The following is a 20741-nucleotide window of genomic DNA, read 5'->3' as shown; positions in this document are numbered from 1 at the left end:
TCTCTTGACCGGATTACCCCCTTCGATGAATTGAGGGAGGCGTGAGGTGATACTTTTATTGGCACATTACACAATGAGGTAGACTTGAGAAGACATGATGAATGCCTCTCAGTCAAACATTCTACTAGTAACGAAGCGCATTTCAGGTTTTTTTTTTAACAGACTTTGGCTCGCCAGCCAAACAGACAAGCCCCTTCTGAATAGCAAATGGAGATAATTTGTTCAAGGTCCCATCAACAGACGAACTGATGACCAGGAACCTCGGCCAGCATTGGGAAGTAACAACTTTGAGAGTTGTTTTTACCCACAATGTAGAGTCATGAATTCATCAACCATGCCCCCACCCATCACAGAGTCCAGCAAGGGCACATGAAGCTGTGGATAACCACCAGAGAATCATGACAGGGATACATGGTTAATATACTCAGGCAATAAAAAACTAAAGAAATCACCTGATTGACTCTAGCCACCGCCCCAAGAGAAACAAATACACATGGTCGTTCAAGCAATGGTTATTCTTGGCAAACATAATAAAAAAAAGTGTTGCTCTAGAGCTTGGCGTGACCAGCCGATTGATCAGGCCGGGCCTCCCTGACCACCCGCCCGGCTGAAATCCAGGCCAAAGGGGTGTGTTGCCAGAAAACATACCTGCAAATATGCCCTCAACTCAACCACCAGGATCCCACCATCCAGCATTAAGGGATGCACCTCACGGCCAACAAGGTGCCCCAAAAGGGGAGTTGTACCGTTTTAGCCATTATCATAGAGAATGTTTCACCCCTGCACCACGGTGAGGTTACAGTACTTGCAGGGGTGGTAATTCGTGAATGCTAATCCTTCCCATCATTCTACACCTTTCACAGAAATGTTTGTGCACCCAACCACGACGCAATTATTTATTATCATAGAATATTTCAAACAGTGTTCATATATCGGTATTACAAAAAAGAAATGTAATGGTTTCGTACACTGATGTTTCGTATTCTGGCCCCACGTGTCGGCTTGGGGCCGAACATGCACAGGAGCAGGTACGTCTCCAAAGCCAGTCAAGCCCTGGATTGACGTCACACGTCATTACGTAACTGGGTGTGTAGCTTCAAGTGTTTTGTCCAGAGAGGACTAAAAATGCGATCGATTATTACGAATATATAAAAAACGGCCTGTCAGTTCTTTTTGAAAGTTTGTATGATTCATATACATTGTAAACGTTATATATAGGTACCAAAAGATAACAAAATACGTGTTTCATGACTGTAGCGCTTTCGAAAAATACTTTATAAACGTTTGTGACGGACGTACAACGCTGAGGTCATGCAAGGAAGGCCTGTACACTCCCCCCCCCCCCCCCCCCCCCCAAAAAAAAAAAAAAAAAAAAAGTATATTTCATGTATACCTGTTTAATTAAATTTTTGTTTTAAACATAACAATAAAACAATTAAAAATGCCCTTTGACTTGTGTACAATATGTATGTCATTTATATTTTTGAAGTTGGAATAAAATTCATGGGTATATATTATAGCAAATCCCATCCACCCAAATCATATCAGAATAGTTGCAGTTCGTGCATTACAACATCAACAAGTAGTATTGATCATAAAGCAACAACATATTTATTTTTATTAGACTTTGTTCAACCCCATGGACCGACCTGTGCAATCTTGCTCGTCTGATCCATCAGAACAATCAGGTGTTTGATCACACTTCCAGTGTTGAGGGATACACCGGCCATCTGGACACTCAAATTCAGTGGATGTGCACGTCTCATCTGTGGAATCTGTGAACGACATAGAACATTGGTTTTAATATATCGAGTAATCAATGATAGTATGCCCATAGAATACGTTACTTGGAAAACTCCAATGCAAATCAAATGATGCTCAAACACATTTATATTATCAACATTTTGATTATTATAAACTATTGAAAGAGATGACATTAAAATATGACCAATGATGTATCACCTATTTGTTCTCAGAAAATTAAACATATTCCGTTTATATATAATTACATGCCCCCGTGCGTGTATGTATGGTGATGCATGGATGGGTGGGTGTGGATGAATGAATGGGTGGGTGGGAGATGAGTGGGTAGATGCATGGAGAGATGTATAAATAATTGATGGATAGATAGAAAGAAAGAAAGAAAGAAGTGTTTTATTTAACGACGCACTCAACACATTTTATTTACGGTTATATGGCGTCAGACATATGGTGAAGGACCACACAGATTTTGAGAGGAAACCCGCTGTCGCCACTACATGGGCTACTCTTCCGATTGGCAGCAAGGGATCTTTTATTTGCGCTTTGCACAGGCAGGATAGCACAAACCATGGCCTTTGTTGAACCAGTTATGGATCACTCGTCGGTGCAAGTGGTTTACACCTACCCATTGAGCCTTGCGGAGCACTCACTCAGGGTTTGGAGTCGGTATCTGGATTAAAAATCCCATGCCTCGACTGGGATCCGAACCCAGTACCTACCAGCCTGTAGACCGATGGCCTGCCACGACGCCACCGAGGCCGGTGATGATGGATAGATGGATACAGATAAAGATGCCGAGTCAGAAAATAAGTTAGACACAGTGTTCTTATTTTTGTCTATGACCTAGTTAATACCTCGACATTTTTCTATCAGGCATGTATCCTCACGAACTGCAGGATCCATTGTGTAACACCAGGGTGGTGAAGACGAGTTCATAAATCCTCGACAATAATTTGATGCATCAACTCTAGTTTTGTCTACTAAGTAGGCAGCATCATTTAGATATTTTGCGAGTGGTCTATGAGGCATATATTGATACCATTCCTGACATTTGATTCCTTTACGTGTCACTGACATCGTTCCAGCATACAGGACACCATAGACGGGATCCACTCTGTAGCAGTTTATGGCTATAGAATTAAAAATATGGAACACTATTAACAGAAAACCATTAGTGTAGACCGAGAATATACAAGACGTGGTCATCATTGTGGCTTCATTATGCCAGAATTTAATTTATGTAACAAAAGATGTTCGTGCTGGCACAAATTAAATTGTGTGTAACCCTTTTTTTATTCCATTACATTTAAGTCATTATTTACATGGTCATGACATGTTACCCAAAACCAAAATGTGCTGGACCTGAAAACAATTAATCTCTATTCATTCCATTTATTTATGAGATAATATCACTGTGCTTCATTGTTAATTATCAAAGGATTTATCACAAAATTTGGATTTGGGGACGAGACAAAGACAATTTGACTGTCCCAAAAAGTATGTTCTAAACAAATATAGTGTACTTCAGAAACTGATACAATTATTTCTGATTAACCTGCTGTAACCATTTTGGGAACACAGACTAGAATAGCAGGCAATAAGACATATGATCGAATTGACTGCTGCGATCGATCAGGGACCGGACCTTACTCGGGGAGGGTGGTGTTCATTGCTGCTAAAGAAGTGTTACAAATTTCAATGGCATGAAATAATAATAAAATAAGAACACTAACGTCATTTTCATCGGAAGTTAGTAATATATTTGAAAATTATTTATAACCATGTTTAAATATAATGGAAGACGCGGAATTACTATATTAACAAAACCACCATACATGAGGCTAAGTGACGGCATATCTGACGAGTTTTGTTATTGTGATAAATACTGGTTGTCCATGTACATCTACCGTTTGATTTATCATGAAAATTAACTAATGAGCAAAAGGCTTATATGACAGTTGTATTAGAATTCGTATTTGGCTAACTTAGTTTTCTTGTTTATTTCCAATTAATCATGTCCCTTTTTGGATTCGGTGGTGGTTGGGGGCACGGTTGATGAATACTTTATTCAATAATATGGATAAAAATAAACAACTACCTACAGATCCGAAGTTTGAAGAGTAGTTCACGTTAACTACAAATGTCAAGTAATCGAAAGTTCTTTCTGTGATGCTTGGCCAAGGTTCCTCGTCATCGAATCTTCTGATGATGGGGCTTTGCAAAAGTTATCACCATTTGCAATTCAAAAAGGAATTCAGGGATTGGCTGGTGAGCCACAAAATGTCACGAAGTTGCGGAGTGGATCGCTTTTGCTAGAATGTTCTACAGAGTGTCATTCCAGGCGCCTTTTAAAATCAAAGTCCCTGTGCAACATCTTAATTAAAGTCAGTGCACACGCGTCCATTAACTCATCAAAGGGCGTCATTCGATCTCGAGATTTGGAAGGAGTTAGTGAAGAAGAGATTTGTGAAAATCTCTCTTCACAAGGTGTCATGTCTGTGCGTCGAAATAACGAGTTTGTTTCTACCAACACTTTAATTCTTACATTTAACAAGACACTGCTCTTAATTGGCCAAATAACGCTGATCGATTTATAAAAGTACCAGACATCGAAAAGACACAAAAACAGGCAACAAAAGTTGTTAACAAACAAACAGCAAAGGCAACTCAGGTGTCTTCGGATTCTTTGAATCTGCCAAAAGGTACCAACATTTGACAATCAGGCCCTAGTAAATCTTCAAAAATAAAAAGTACCAAAACACACAAAGATGACTTTTCGGGACTCTTAAAAAAAAATCTGAGCTGCTAATTTCAAATATTTATGAGGCTTTGGATGATTTGGAAGAGATGGAAATTTCTACACAATCAAACAGACCGCCTCCAAAGCTTATGATAACACCCATACTTCCACCAAATGGCAAATGAATTCCTACAGTGGAACTGCCGTGGGCTTAGGCCCAATTTTGATGAATTGAGTCTTTTAATTCAAAAAGATAATCCTCTTGTAGTATGTCTTCAGAAAACATTCTTGAAGGACACTGATCATATTACCATGAGAGGATTTAACCTCTATCACAAGTTTTAAGAAACTAAAAATAGAGCATCTAGGGGCGTTTTCATTCTTGTTAATGAAAACATCCCTCAGAGTATTGTCACATTAAATGGACTTTCCCGAGTTTGCTGCATTGTAAGATTTTTCCGACTAATAAAATGTTTCTACGATTAAACTTACATATTAAATATAGTTTCTTGTTTAGAATATCAGTGTCTGTATATTCAATGTGTTTCTGGTCGACTTAATATTTGTAAGAAGCCCAAACTGGATTTTGTCTTCAAATAATTTCGTACGTACGAATAAATATGTTTTTAGGAAATAAAATTACATTTAATCTAGTACGATCAGAAACATGTTTAATATACAGCCACTAATGTTTTATGCACACAAATATATTTGTTATGTAATTACAGTCGCCAAAAAGTCTCTGTTAGTCGATAACATCTTAAAAATTGCAGCAAACTCAGGAATGTCCCTTTAAATACTTATTTACAAGCCGTGGCTGTAAAGGTCACGGCTCATAAGACTCTTACTTTATGTTCAGTTTACCTCGTAATCATTATAACTTTAATCCTAGGGACCTTCATGATCTTATTGACCAGCTCCCTACTCCCTTCATTATTATGGGATAGTTTAATGGTCACCACTGTTTGTGGGCATGTGAGGATGTTAATATTAGAGGAACACAATTGGAAGACGTAATTCTCAAAACCCCTGCGCGTGCTGTAACCTCACCGTGGTGCAGGGGTGTAACATTCTCTTTGAGAATGGCCAATACAGCACAACTCCCCTTTTGGGGCACCTTGTTTGCCGTGAGGTGCAACCCGTGAAAATGGATGATGGGATCCTGGTGATTGAGCTGGGGCATACCTGCGGGTATGACGTCTGGCAATACATCACTTTGGCCCGGAGTTCATATAGACGGGTGGTCAGGGAGGCCCGACCTGATCAATCGGCTGGTCATGCCAAGCTCCAGAGCAAACAACTTTTGTTTTGTTAATTTTGTCAAGAACAAACATTGTTTATGTATCACGTGTATTTGTTGCTCTTGGGGGTGGTGGCTAGGGTCAATTGGGTGATTTATTGTTTGTTTATTGCTCAAGTATATCAACCATGTATCCCTGGCATGGGTGTCTGCTGGTTATCCGCAGCACCATGTTCTCTTGTTGCACTCCGTGGTGGGTGGGGGCATGACCTTAATATGGGTAAAAACAATCCAAAAATGTTGATGGCAGTCTAATCATGTTAAAAAACCAAAAGTAAATGTGTTGCAAACATGGCCAAGGTTCCTTGTCATTGGATCGTCTGATGATGAGGCCTTGCGTAAATTGTTTCGATTTGTAATACAAAAGGGGCTGGAGAGCCCAAAAATCCAAAAATGTTAAGAAGATGCAGAATGGGTCTCTTTTAGTAGAATGTGCTACTCAAAGTCATTCCAGAAACCTTCTAAAATCTACTGTATTGTGTAATATTCCAATACATGTCACACCACACACTTCACTTAACTCGTCTAAGGGAGTGATAAGATCAAAGGACCTGGAGGGAGTACTCGAGGATGAGATTTGTGAAAATCTCTCCTCAAATGGTGTCGTTTCCGCCAAGAGAATAAATGTTCGTCTAAATAATGAACTTGTTTCCACGAATACTTTGATTCTTACATTTAATGACTCTTCATCAGTTAAGGCGGGTTATTTGAATATAGCTGTTATGCCGTACATTCCAAACCCCTTGCGGTGTTTCAAATGTCAGAAGTTTGACACGGACAAAATGCATGCCGTGGCAGGCTGACCTGTGCCCGTTGTGGTCAATTTGACCATGACAGCAAGGCATGTCAGAATGACACGATATGTACCAATTGTAAGGGAAAACACTTTGCGTACTCGCGCGAGTGCCCAAGGTGGAAGTTTGAAAAGCAAGTTCAGCAGATAAAAGTGGACAAGCATCTGTCTTTTACTGAGGCCAGACAAGTTGTAGAGAAACGGACTCCTATGGCAGTAGGTAAATCCTATGCCTCTGCCGTAAAAGTCTATACAAACAATTTTTCAGTTCAGACAGATCTGACATGGCTAAATTGTGAAGATAAATTTAAGAAGGTTTCTGACATTGAAAAGACTCAACAACAACAAATGACTCAAACAACCCAGGTGTCTTTGGGTTCAAAGAACCCCCAAGAGTTATTAATGCTGGGAATCCAGGTCCTAGCACAACTCAGCCAGTAAAGGACACCAACTCTCAAATAAGGACTGCTCTTCTGGCCGCTTAAAAAAGATTGAGCAACGCTCAGTCCCAGTAAGCAATCCATTTGATCCTTTGGATGTGGATGCTATGGATATGGATGATTATACTCAAACTAGTATACCTTCACTAAAATCCAAATCACATCCGAAGGAAAATTTAAAGAGAACTCCTATACAATAGCTTTCGATTCTCAAAGGCAAAAACGGTTTGTATGCATATCTGCCAGAAAAGAAGTCTCCATTTAGATCCACAGTTCTTTTTCCAGTTGTGGAGGAGACTAAATTTCTCGGGATTATATTTGACAGGAAGCTATCTTTTGTGCCCCATCTTAGATATGTTAAAAAGAAGGGCTTGAAAAGTCTCAATATTTTAAAAGTTATTGGTAATACAGAATGGGGAGCAGACTGAAAGGTTATGCTCCGTCCGTATAGATCTCTTGTGAGGTCTAAACTAAATTATGGATGCATTGTGTATGGGTCGGCACGCAAGTCGTACTTGCAGATGCTAGATCCTATACACAACCAGGGACTTAGGCTATGTCTTGGTGCATTTAGAACATCTCCTGTAGAGAACTTGTACGTTGATGCACACGAACCTTGTTTGGGTGCTAGACGTGTAAAGCTTTCTCTGCAGTATGCTACGAAGATTAACTCTTTACCACAACATCCTACTCATGATGCGGTGTTTGATAACAAATATATGAAGTTGTTTGATGTAAGGTCAAATGCTATTCGTACATTTGGTCTTCGCATTGAGCACTTTTTGTCGCTTTCCAACATTGATTTAAATGACATTTTGGACACTCCTTTATATTTTGTTTTACCACCTTGGTGTATTACACCACCTAACATTGTGATTGATCTTGCGCATCTGAAGAATGATCGTATAGATGCTGTTGTGTATAAACAGTTTTTCGTGGAAATTCAAGACAAGTACCGTGATTACATTCCTATTTATACAGATGGGAATTATGTGGCTTATGCTACAGTTTTTCCATCAGACACAATACTTTCCATGAGACTGCCTGACTCAGCATCGATCTTTAATGCTGAAGTTTGGGCAGTCATTAAAGCCTTAGAAGAAATCAAAGATTCTAGTGCATCCAAATTTATTATCTTTACTGACTCACTTTCGTGTCTCCAAGCTTTATGAAATATGAAGCTGGACCATCCCTTAATTAGGATAGAGATACGAAAGTGTGTCTTTCTATCTATTGCCAATAAAGTTATTGTATTTTGTTGATGTTGGCATCAGGAGTAATGAAAAGGCAGATTCAGCTGCCAAATCTGCTTTGGATTTGCCCCATGCCAGGGTTGGTGTGCTTTATACTGATTTTAAAAATAATACCAACAAATTTATCTTTTCGACTTGGCAACATGAGTGGGACGGTGCGGTTGCGAATAAGCTTCATTCTATCAAGCCAGTCTTGGCAGAGTGGCAGTCCTCCTACAGACAGTGCAGCAAGAATGAAATAGTCTTGTGTCCTGCTCGCATCGGTCATACTTACTTGACCCATTCATTTATTTTGAAGAAGGATCCTCCACCTCAGTGTGAGTACTGTCAGTGTCCTCTGATGGTACGCCACATTTTGGTGGAGTGTCAGCATCTTAATGAAAGTAGAAAAGATATGTTTGGTCTGAGAAATGTGATGAATCATTTCGATTCCATCCAGAATTAGTTTTATAATTTTTACGTGATAATGAGTTTTATTCTAAATATTAATTTTATCTATGTGTGCTATTGTATTTTTGCACAGTCCTTTACACTGTGTTTTTATTTAAATCTTGAATTTTTATATAGATGTGATTCAACATTTAATGTTTTGCTTTTACCATAGTGTGACACCCAATAGCCGATGTATTTTTCGTGCTGGGGTGTCGTTAAACATTCATTCATTCATTCATTTAATTCTCAAAAATGATATAAATATATGTAACAATAAAAGCCACACATATTTTCATTCTGCAAGTGGATCTTTCACTTCCATAGACTTAACTCTTTGTACTACAACATTTCTTGTTGATTTCTCCTGGAAAGTTGGTCCAGACCCTTGTGGTAGTGACCACTTTCCTATTATTTTGGAGAATGATGGACCTCCTTCACTTGAAAGGGTTCAAAGGTGGAGGATGGCGAAGCCAAATTGGGGTCAGTTTCAGCATCTGCGCAGCGCTTCACAGCAACAATTTGCCATTATTGATGCTGATGATCCCCTGTCTTTGTTCACTTCCATCTTGACGGACATTGCAGATGAAACAATTCCTAAGAGTTTGGCAGTACCAAAGCGTTTGAATAAACCATGGTTTAATGATACGTGCAAGGATGCATTCAAAGAGCAAAACAGGCTCCTCTACAGGTTCAAACGTGATTAGACAGTAAGAAATCACTTTGGAGAACTTTTGTCTCCATGTTGAATTCACTCATCTGTCAATGTCACGGAAGTCAAGTCTCATCATGACATTGACAACGCACTGGCAGACAACTTTTCTCATAATTCATCTTCTGCTTTCAGTACATATGTTTTACATCTGTTAGAACTAAATCTGAAAAGCAGTCCATTAATTTTTCATCTAAAAATGCTGAAGTATACAACAGGCATTTCTCTATGGTGGAATTGCAGGATGCTCTTTGTAGAGCCCATGCTATTTCAGTCGGACTGGATGAAATTCATTATTAGTTATTAATACATTTACCTGAATTATCTTTGATGGTTCTTTTGAATATTTTTAATTGTATCTGGATTTCTGGTGACTTTTCTTCTGATTGGAGGAAAGCAATTATTATTCCTATTTCCAAACCTGGTAAGAATCCAACCAATCCTACTAGTTATCGCCCTTTCATCGTGACAAGTTGCATTTGTAAAACCATGGAGCGAATGATCAATCTTGAATATCACAAACTGCTTACTAACGTGCAATGTGGGTTCAGATCTAGACGTAGCAAGGTTGATCCTCTTGTTAGATTTGAAACGTTTTGTAGGGAAGATTTCATCCATAATCAGAACTTCGTTTGAGTGGGGGGTTTTATTTGGAGAAAGCGTAGGATACTACGTGGAAGTATGGGATTTGAAACGACCTCCATGGCATGGCCCTAAGAGGTCGACTTCCTGTTTTTATCTCTCAATTTTTAAAATATAGATCTTTTAAAGTCCGGATGGGGTCGACTTTGTCCAACATTCACCCACAGGAGATGGGTGTACCTCAAGGCAGCATCCTGTATGTAACTCTATTTTCTGAGAAAATTAACAGCATCACCCATTGTTTAACACCTGATGTGGATTGCTCGGTATATGTCGATGATTTTCAGATTTGCTATAGTACGTCCAATATGTGTATTATTAAACGTAAGTTGCAGCTTTGTTTAAATAAACTTCATCAATGAGCAACTGACAATGGCTTTCGATTCTCAAAAACGGTGCATATCTACCAGAAAAGTGGTTTCCACTTAGATCCACAGTTGTCTGGTATCTTGAATCCCACAAATTGCTTACTAACGTGCAATGTGGGTTCAGATCTAGACGTAGCACAGTTGATCATCTTGTTAGATTTGAAACGTTTTGTAGGTATGCTTTCATCCATAATCAGCACTTGGTTTCAGTGCTTTTTTTATTTGGAGAAAGCTTACGATACCACGTGGAAGTATGGGATTTTAAATGTCCTCCATGGCATGGGCCTTAGAGGTCGACTTCCTGTTTTTATTTCTCAATTTGTAAAAGATAGATCTTTTAAAGTTCGGGTGGGGGCGACCTTGTCCGACCTTCATCCACAGGAAATGGGTATGCTTCAAGGTAGTATCGTGTCCGTAGGATTTATTTTCTGTGACAATTAACAGCATCACCCAGTGTTTAACACTTGGTGTGGATTGCTCGTTATATGTCGATACTTTTCAGATTTGCTATAGATCGTCCAATATGAGTATCACTGAACGTAAGTTGCAGGTTCGTTTGAATAAACTTCATCAATGGGCAACTGACAATGGTTTTCGATTCTCAAAGGCAAAAACGGTTTGTATGCATATCTGCCAGAAAAGAGGTCTCCACTTAGATCCACAGTTGTTTTTGGACAACACTCCAATTCCAGTTGTGGAGGAGACAATTTCTTGGGATTATATTTGACAGGAAGCTATCCTTTGTGCCTCATCTTAAATACTGTAAAAAGAAGGGCTTAAAAGCTCTAAATATTTTTTAAGTTCTTGGTAATACAGAATGGGGAGCAGACCGAAAGGTTATGCTCCATCTGTATAGATCTCTGGTGAGGTTAAAACTTGACTATGGATGCATTGTGTATGGGTCAGCACGCAAGTCTTACTTGCAGATGCTAGATCCTATACACAACCAGGGACTTAGGCTTTATCTTGGTGCATTTAGAACATCTCCTGTAGACAGCATGTACGTTGATGCACTCGAACCTTGTTTGGGTGCTATACGTGCAAGATTCAATCATTACCGAAACATCCTACACATGATGCGGTGTTTGATAACATGTATATGTAGTTGTCTGATGCAAGGCCAAATGCTATTAGGTCTTCGTATTCTGCGGTTTTTGTTGCTTTCCAACATTGAGTTAACCGACACTTTGGAAACTCCTTCATATTTTGTTTTACCACCTCGGTGTATTACACTACCTAAAATTGTGTTTGATCTTGTGCATCTGAAGAAAGATTGTACAGATGCTGTTGTTTATAAACAATTGTTCATGGAAATTCAAGACAGGTACCGTGATTACATCCCTGTTTATACAGATGGATAATGGGATGGGAATTATGTGGTTTGTGCTGCAGTTTTTCCATCAGATACTATCATGTCCATGAGACTGCCTGATTCAGCATCGATCTTTAGTGCTGAAATTTGGGCAGTCTTTAAAGCCTTGGATGACATAAAGGATTCTAGTGCATCCAAATTTATTATGTTCACAGTCACTTTCGTGTCTCCTAGCTTTACGGAATATGAAGCTGGACCATCCCTTAATTGGGATGGTGATACGAAAGTGTGTCTTTTTATCCATTGCCAATAAAGATATTGTATTTTTTTGGAATGAATGAATGTTAAAGAAACTCCAGCACGAAACATACACCGGCTACTGGGTGTCAAACTATGGTAATGCAAACAAATGATGATCAACATCAATATAAAAAGATTTAAATAAAAACAAAGTGTAAAAAAACTGTGTAAAAATACAAATATCACAGATAGATACTGACTTTTACTTGCAATTTGTGCTGTATTCGCCATTCTCAAAGAGAATGTTACACCCCTGCACCACGGTGAGGTTACAGCACGCCCAGGGGTGTATTTTGTTGGGTGCCCAGCTATGTTGGCATCAGGGATAATGAAAAGGCAGATTCAGCTGCCAAGTCTGCTTTGAATTTGCCTCATGGCAGGGTTGGTGTGCCTTATACTGATTTTGAAGGGACATTCATGAGTTTGCTGCATTGTAAGAAGGCCAAACTAGACTTTGTCTTCAAATAATTTCGTACGTAAAAAAAAACATAATAATAATAATAAAAATCTTAAAAGAATTCTGCTGTATGAGACTTTTGCTTTTCATATAGCTGTTAAAGTGGTTACGAAGTCTGCATGTAGAGCGTTGTGGCTTCTTACTCGTATTACCCATTATTGGTTGCGGATCTGATTTATAGGGTATCAAGGATTATTCTGTTATAACGATTGTAAATTGTGTTATTGATGTTGTGAAATATAGCCCTATTGCATCTATAAATGGGTTATGGGTTGGATAATAATAAACGTATATTTTGTGGTCAGAACATTTTAAGAACGTACAATTTAAGAATTGGATTTTTAATGTGTACCAGTTTTGTTTCCGCACAGAAGATCCAGATCTTTTGTAATGTCGATGTAGTTTTACCAAAATTTATTATTAAGAGAGTTTTAGAACTATATGGCGATCAGCATGCTACATCTAGGGCAGAAGCTATTTTACAGAATACAGGAATATTGAGAACTTATCGTTTGTTAAAGAAAAGTTATTGTGTTTAGCGATATGTGACCATTTTGCCAGGCAGATCAACGATTCTGTCCTGTATGTGATAACCAATATGTTGGGAATCAAATTCATGTTTTTTTTTATAAAAGTTTCGTTATACATAAGCATACGAGACAGCGAGGCAGTGCTGGAGCAAAAGCTCAAATTCGGCAAAAGTGATACAAATATTCAGGCAAAATGTGCTAACCTGAAACCTTTTTACCATCTATTTCCATATTCTACCCTCAAAAGTAGTTGTAATTCATGTAAAAATTGTGTAGTGAATTGTTTGCCACCCTATATAGCTGTTTTGGTAGTAATGGTAAATAGAATAAATGTTATTATCCTGATTCAAGCATTTTCTTTTAATTTGGGCAAAAGCCAGCCTGCTCCCCTACAAAAACGGTAGCCTGTACGCCTATGCCGTTATATAAGAATCTTTGTTTTAATTTGTTTCAGTTATGTTACCTGATTTAGAAAACTTACGTTTTAATATTGCATTTGTAACAGCCAAAACCTGTTTTATATTTTACAATGTCGTAGACATTTTTAATATATTTTGTACAAGTGTGATGTTCATATGTTGAGACATTAATAAACTATCTATTAGTCGGTCGGTCGATGTTTCCCGTGTGTACATGAGAACTCATTTGGTGTTGGACGAAGTCTATCTACATTGTATGCTAAATACCTAAGCGGGGATTGTCGCCGTTTAAAATGTTGATATTATATGCTTATTATCATTAATTTTATTTTTAAATAACTTGTCTTTATCATTCGTGTTTCTGCTTAGTCAACTTCCCCGAGGTCAGCCACGCGTTCTCAATACAAGATTTAGGTAAGCCATTTTAACAATGTATGTTGAATCCTCGCCACATACATGTTTCTGTGTTCCAAATCAGGGTTTTTTCTTCTGATTTATAGGGACGTCGCCATAATTATATTATTAATACGAAACATTGATTGTAAGTGGGATATATTGTTATGTAGAAATGTATTGTAGGGGAAAATCAAATGTATATTTTTTCAGATCATATTTTGTTATGTCAGTAAAAAGTCAGTGGTCCGTGATGGTATGTGTTTAATGCTTTGTTGTTATTGGTACCTTAGTCATTGTTGTGGCTCAGAAGAGACACAACAGAAGCCACTTTTCTTCCTAGTTTATATCGTATTAATTTTGCACCTGTTTATTCATACATTAAGGGTTTATAATAGTGCACATATTTAAACCCATTTATTCTTTGCACTACTTCAATTAACTTAAATATGGATACCATACATACGTGCACAAACAAGATCAATGTATGCCCATGTCCCATCGGCCAGGCACACCGATTCTACTAGTTGATGTACGTTTGGAGTTATCGTTACGTGTAGAGCTCTGCAGGTGTACAAGGCTTTTCCTCCCAGATAGGTGTGATCATAAAACAAAACCGACAGTCCAGGTAAAGATGGTGGTGGACCGCAGTCAACATCTATATACAAAAACATTCATATGTGTTGATGATTTCAGAAATTAAAGTCAAAGAAGAAATGAAATTATTTCAAAAATGTACTCTTACCCAACATAAATATATGAAAGATACTTTTAGTTGTCTTAAATTAGACCAACAATGGATTGTGACAGATTAAATCGTGAAACAATGTTGCTGCTGTTGTTTTGATAATGGTTTATCAAAATTAACTAACCTTTGCAAAGGTCAATGTCGCAACGTCCGATTCTAGAAGGGAAAGCGGTGTAGCACCAAAGTGTCATGTCACCGGCAAAAGCTCGACAGTAATTCACGGCAGCTTCAATGCTGTGATCAACGATGTAGTTTGCTGCATCTGATGTGTTTACAGACCTTCTGTGCCTACTAACGCTTGCAGTCCACATCTGACAAGAGTCCCCATTATGAGTATGTGACAAATTGCCGGCGTAAATAATTCCATATTCTGGATGCACGTTGTAACATAATGTTGCTAACAAAAAATATGGAAACATTTTATGTCAGTGATATGAGAAAATAAAATACAGCAGTATATAATTAACAATACTGCTGAAAGATCACACATTTGACCAAAATATTTTGTTGGAATAAATGTTACGTAATTTGATTTGAGCATGGCAATGCAATACTTCTCTCACATGCTAGATGAGATAGGATACGTGTTAGAGTTAACCCATTCTATAACCCAACTGTAGTGTAGTGCACACCAATTGATATATGAAAGGTCAAGAAAGTAAGGATATGGAAGATGTGTGTCTACGGAATTGTGGCAGTCCTCTACTCTATGCACCTGACAGTGATTCACACAAAGTTAAAAGTTTGTTTTGTTTAACGACAACACTAGAGCACATTGATTTATTAATCATCGGCTATTGGATGTCAAACATTTAGTAAGTCTGACATTTAGTCTTAGTGAGAAAGTGTTACATTTTTCCATTAGTAGAAAGTGATTTTTAAAAGCACTTTCCCATAGACAGGACAGCACATACCACGGCCTTGGATATACCAAACGTGACGCGCTGGTTGGGACGGGGAAAACCAATCAGAGATTGGATCCACTGAGGTAATTCAAGTCTAAAATGTAAATACCTCAAGCAAGCATTCTACCAACGGAGCTAGAGCCTGTCCTCTCACAGAAACACTCACAATCTTGTGAAAACAGTCATTGGATTTTGTGTTATGCAGACACGATTTGGAATACGTTAATTATCAGGACGGAAGGAAGAAAATGTTTTATTTAACAACGCACTCATTACACTTTATTTACGATTATATGGCGTCGGACATATGGACATACAGATGTTGTTAGTGGAAACCTGCTACTCTTTCCGATTAGCAGCAAGGGATCTTTTATATGCACCATCTCACAGACAGGATAGTACATACACCAGTTGTGGTTCACTGGCTGGAACGAGAACTAGCCCAATGAGCCCACCGGCAGGGATCGATCTTAAACCGACCGTGCTTGAAGCAAGCACTTTACCGCTAGCCTATGTCCTGGCCCTTAATGATCAGATTTGCAAACTTAAAATTAATTGGATCTTGTGTTATATTGTAACAGTCGTCACATATGTAACATTAAATGGTTTTGGGTTTTTTTTTTATGATGGCACTTCCAATACAGCATTCCAGCCAACTGCAATTACATATTAAATATGTTTACCTGTTCAGAATAGTAGGGTATATATATATATATATATATATATATATATATATAGTCTAAACCGGCTTATGCTGGGGACCTAATAATTATCCGATTTAAACAGGATCCGGTGTTTAGAGGGTCCCGTTTTAGAAGTTAGAAATTCTGGGTCCACTACACTCGGCCGATTTTGACAGGATTCCGGTATGTTCAGGGTCCGGTTTACACAAGTTTCACTGTGTGTGTGTGTATATATATATATACAGTGGAACCTCGTTAGTCCGGACAGTATGGTTATTTTAAAAACGTCCGGATTAGCGAATTTCCGGATTACTGAAATGTACGTGATGAGTAACCTCCCTTGATTCACAAACAAAATAAAAATGAAAAACCTTTATTTTTTGTCAGAACTATATACATGTGCCGTACGGCAAACGTCGTTTACATCAATGGTTCACAAAGTACTTCGTAATAGCTTGTTGTCTGATTGAACAGTTTGGTGCAAACGAGTTTTGCATTCTGAGAACGAGTTCCAAGTTTTTTTCATCACCCATCGTCTCAAAAAACCTTACGAGCGATTCAATGTTTGTCTTGGCTTCCTTTGCTGAAGGGGCTGGTACAGGAGCTGGCTCATTATCATCATCATCACTTGGATTATCTGCGTCTTTCGAATCACACACAATATCCAGAATGTCATCATCGGAAAGTGACTGGCCTGTCTCTTCCTGGCTGTCTGCGTCAACGTACTGCTCAGCCGTCAAAGCAGACGATTGGTCATTATCAGCACCAGACTCGTTATATGCGTTTAACAACTCACGTAACTCGGACAATGGCATGTCGTCATCTTCATCATCCTGCGCTTCAGTCTCCGAACTAGGTAAAATATCGACATGCGGTAACAGTTGCGGATCGTCGCACATGTCACATGTCACCTCACCCCATGCTTGCTTTACGAATCTTAATGCCTGTCGTAGATTGAGCACTTGTGGTTCGCCATCTTCAACACATTTGAGAAACAGCCTCACTAAATACGGTCGGTAGTGTGCCTTGAATGCTCGAATAATTCCCGCATCCATACTGTGGTATTCGGTGGTAAAAAATGCACTTTAACATTACTCAATGCCACATTCCCACAAGCATGGCTGGCCGCGTTGTCAACAAGAAGAATGACTTCGCGACCACGCGATTTCATTTGCCTGTCAAATGCTCTTATCCAATCACAAAAAAGGTCCGACGTCATCCACGCTTTCTTGTTGTTACGATATCGGACGTAAACTTCCGGGTTGAAATCATTACCAAAACAACGTGGTCTCCGAGCTTTCGCGATCACAAACGGCTTTATTTTTATATCACCAGTAGAATTTGCACAAAGTGCCACTGTTATCCTGTCCTTCGATCTTTTAACACCTTTCACAGGCTTTGAAGCTAACGTGTAGTTTGGTCCCAGCTTAAAAAACAGTCCGGTTTCGTCCATGTTGAAAACATCTTCTGGTGCATAATCGTTTAACACTTTTTTCAGTTCTTCTCTCCCACTAACCACTGCATTCTTGTCGGCACTTGCTGCTTCTCCTTCGTTCACGTATTTGGCAACATTGTGGCGAGACTTGAAACGTGACAGCCACCCGCGAGAGTAAGCAAAGTCAGTTACGTTCATCTGTTCTCCTAGACGTTTGGCCTTTTCAATCAACATTTGGTCATTGATTGCTCCATTCCGACTGGACATGTCACTTAGCCACAGGTAGTAGAGAGCCTGTTCTAACTTCTGGTTCTTGGCATGTCGCGATCTAGAAAGTGACGATTCATCTTCAACTATATTAAGCCATTTTTCATTTTTCTTCAGAATGTCACCAATTGTTGATTTTCCTATTCCGTGGCCAAAACTATTAGCAAAATAATTTGACATGCCATCCAGACTCGCTTTTGGATTTTCCAATTTATACCGGCAGATTTCTCTCTTTTCGTGGGCAGTAATGTCATGACGTTTTCTTTTGTTTGGTTGACTCGACATAGTGACTGACAGCGAATTGTGTCATAATTGGCGTACATTTGTGTATATGTTCGGACCTGTTGACAACTGTTGCTCAAAATTGTATTAACTCACGAATCTGACATTTACTAAAGAATAGGGTATTTAATCTTTCATTTAGCGTTTCTGTAGATCAAGGAAATTATATTTAAAAAAACAACAAACTATTGTTAACACTCGCGCTAAATAAACACAGGTGAATGGTTAAATAAACTGCGATGTGAGACCCTGTGCAGCCATTTTATCTCTGTCGATTCCTTGAGCGTTAATTGGCGGATTACTTTTATGTTCAATCAGCGGCGACCGGTCAAACGAAGCAATTTGCCTTTACATTTGGTTCAGAATTATGACCGTCCGGTTCCGGGAGCTGAATATCCGGATTAACGAATAACTTTACTGGGTGGTCGTTTCGTTTTGTGATAAAACCGTCCGTAAGGTGAAGTTTTCGGAGTAATGGAGTCCAGACTAAGGAGGTTCCACTGTATATATATATATATATATATATATGAATTTGCCACAGATATATATATATATATATATATATACACACACACACACACACACACACACACACACACACACACTACACACACACACTGTTTCTGGTTGTCCTGTATTTTAGAAAATAAATGAAGTTTGAGCTACTATAAACATCGGGACAATGAGAAATACACTGAATATACCGAAAATGGTATTCAAAGCAAGAAAACATACCTATGTGATTTAAATCATTCTGAGGCTATATATTTTGGAGGCATTATAATAATCAAAGCAAATCAAAGCACAGTCTCTGCTATTTATATAAGCAGATTTTTGTAGGTGATATTAATAGTTGGAGAAACTTGAACTTACGTGCACAGAACACGTCGGATTTTGTGAATTTGCCATTGGTGTTGCAAGTTGTGTACATATTGCCTCTTATATGTTTGTATCCTTCAATACACCTGTAATACACCACAGAAGGGTACCGGGCGTGGTCAGTAGCACTGAGAATTGTAACAGCCCCATACACAGCTGGAGGTTCCTCGCATGCAATAACTGAAATTATAAAAAAAGACGATAGCCACTAAGGATATCCAATAAGTAGAAGCAAAGGATATGTAAGAAGTAGAATACTGCACTGTGTTCGTTAGATTCAAATGCTTTTTGAACTCGTTGTTTAAAACCGCAAGATAAATGGTATCCAGCGGCCACTCATGTAATCTCTGCATGGTAATTAGGATGTAACATAATACATGATTCAAAATAATGTGTGATTCCTCAAAACTGCAAATATATACCTACTATAAACAATGTTACAATTACTTAATATACAGCACGAGGAAGGTAGGTGGGAGGGAGATATGTAGGAAACAACAATGGTGATGGGCACATGCTCTCACTACATAATACCAGAAACAATAGTTTCAGTAAATACCTGCATACATTTTTCTCAGCACCAAAAGCAAATGTGTGCTGCGTATACATTATGTGATCCCAAACAGTGTCCTGCCACACGTTTTTTTCCTGTCGACAATCTGAGATCTCGATATGAGTGCCGATGATGTGGTATGGACGTCGGTTACATAATTATACACATGAAATTCTAGTGGAACTGTGTAACAGCTAACAAAAGTAGATAATCAGTTTGCTATTTAAATTTTCATTTCATAACAGTGAATGAATATAAGCTTTTCCAACATACATTTTCACTGATGTTGATCATCACTTCATTTTCTGCATTTAACTTGGTTTGACACTAAATAGCCGATGTACTTTTCATACTGGGATGTCGTTAAAAATGTAGGCATTCATTTATCATTTTACTATAATAATCAAGGCTATATACTTATCCCAACTAACCTTCACACTGGAAAGATGCACGACTCCACTGTCCGTTTTTCTGACATGTTATTATGGAGTTTGTGCCTGACATTGCATATCCAGTATCACATGAATAGCTGACAGAAGACAGATATTGTGTCCCATTTGGCACTGACACTGTAGCAAACAACCTCTCTGGTGGTACTCCACAATCAGGAACTGAAACGTATTGATGATACTTGAGAATGTGTTAGTGCATTGATCTATATATATAGCCATTTCTGACCTGACCAATTAACCCAAGTTATGTTTCGTTCCAGCCAGTGACCCACAACTGGTGTAATAAAGAAAGAAAGAAATGTTTTATTTAACGACGCACTCAACACATTTTTTATTTACGGTTATATGGCGTCAGACATATGGTTAAGGACCACACAGATTTGGAGAGGAAACCCGCTGTCGCCACATAGGCTACTCTTTTATGACAGGCAGCAAGGGATCTTTTATTTGCGCAGCCCACAGGCAGGATAGCACAAACCATGGCCTTTGTTGAACCAGTTATGGATCACTGGTCGGTGCAAGTGGTTTACATCTACCCATTGAGCCTTGCGGAGCACTCACTCAGGGTTTGGAGTCGGTATCTGAATTAAAAATCCCATGCCTCGACTGGGATCCGAACCCAGTACCTACCAGCCTGTAGACCGATGGCCTGCCACGACGCCACCGAGGCCGGTAACTGGTGTAATAA

The 20741-nt window shown here is 38.7% G+C and overlaps 1 protein-coding gene across 1 annotated transcript in view; it reads right to left on the bottom strand.

The window, feature by feature from the left end:
- LOC121366208 overlaps window positions 1-20105 on the bottom strand; it is a gene marked incomplete at its 3' end in the record, with an annotated part of 62401 nt that extends 42296 nt beyond the window's left edge. The window contains exons 1-6 of the mRNA XM_041490741.1: window positions 20033-20105; window positions 19043-19228; window positions 14722-14994; window positions 14316-14507; window positions 2616-2891; window positions 1650-1775 (exon numbers count right to left, since the gene is read on the bottom strand). Of these exons, the coding sequence (XP_041346675.1) occupies window positions 1650-1775; window positions 2616-2891; window positions 14316-14507; window positions 14722-14994; window positions 19043-19228; window positions 20033-20105 (1126 nt within the window). The remainder of the gene's footprint in view (window positions 1-1649; window positions 1776-2615; window positions 2892-14315; window positions 14508-14721; window positions 14995-19042; window positions 19229-20032) is intronic.
- Between the last annotated feature and the right edge of the window lie 636 nt (window positions 20106-20741).

Source organism: Gigantopelta aegis, unplaced genomic scaffold, assembly GCF_016097555.1.
Source record: "Gigantopelta aegis isolate Gae_Host unplaced genomic scaffold, Gae_host_genome ctg5005_pilon_pilon:::debris, whole genome shotgun sequence".
NCBI lineage: Eukaryota > Metazoa > Mollusca > Gastropoda > Neomphalida > Peltospiridae > Gigantopelta > Gigantopelta aegis.
The sequence above is the reverse complement of the archived record's forward strand: the minus strand, read 5'-3'. Positions and strand labels throughout refer to the sequence as shown.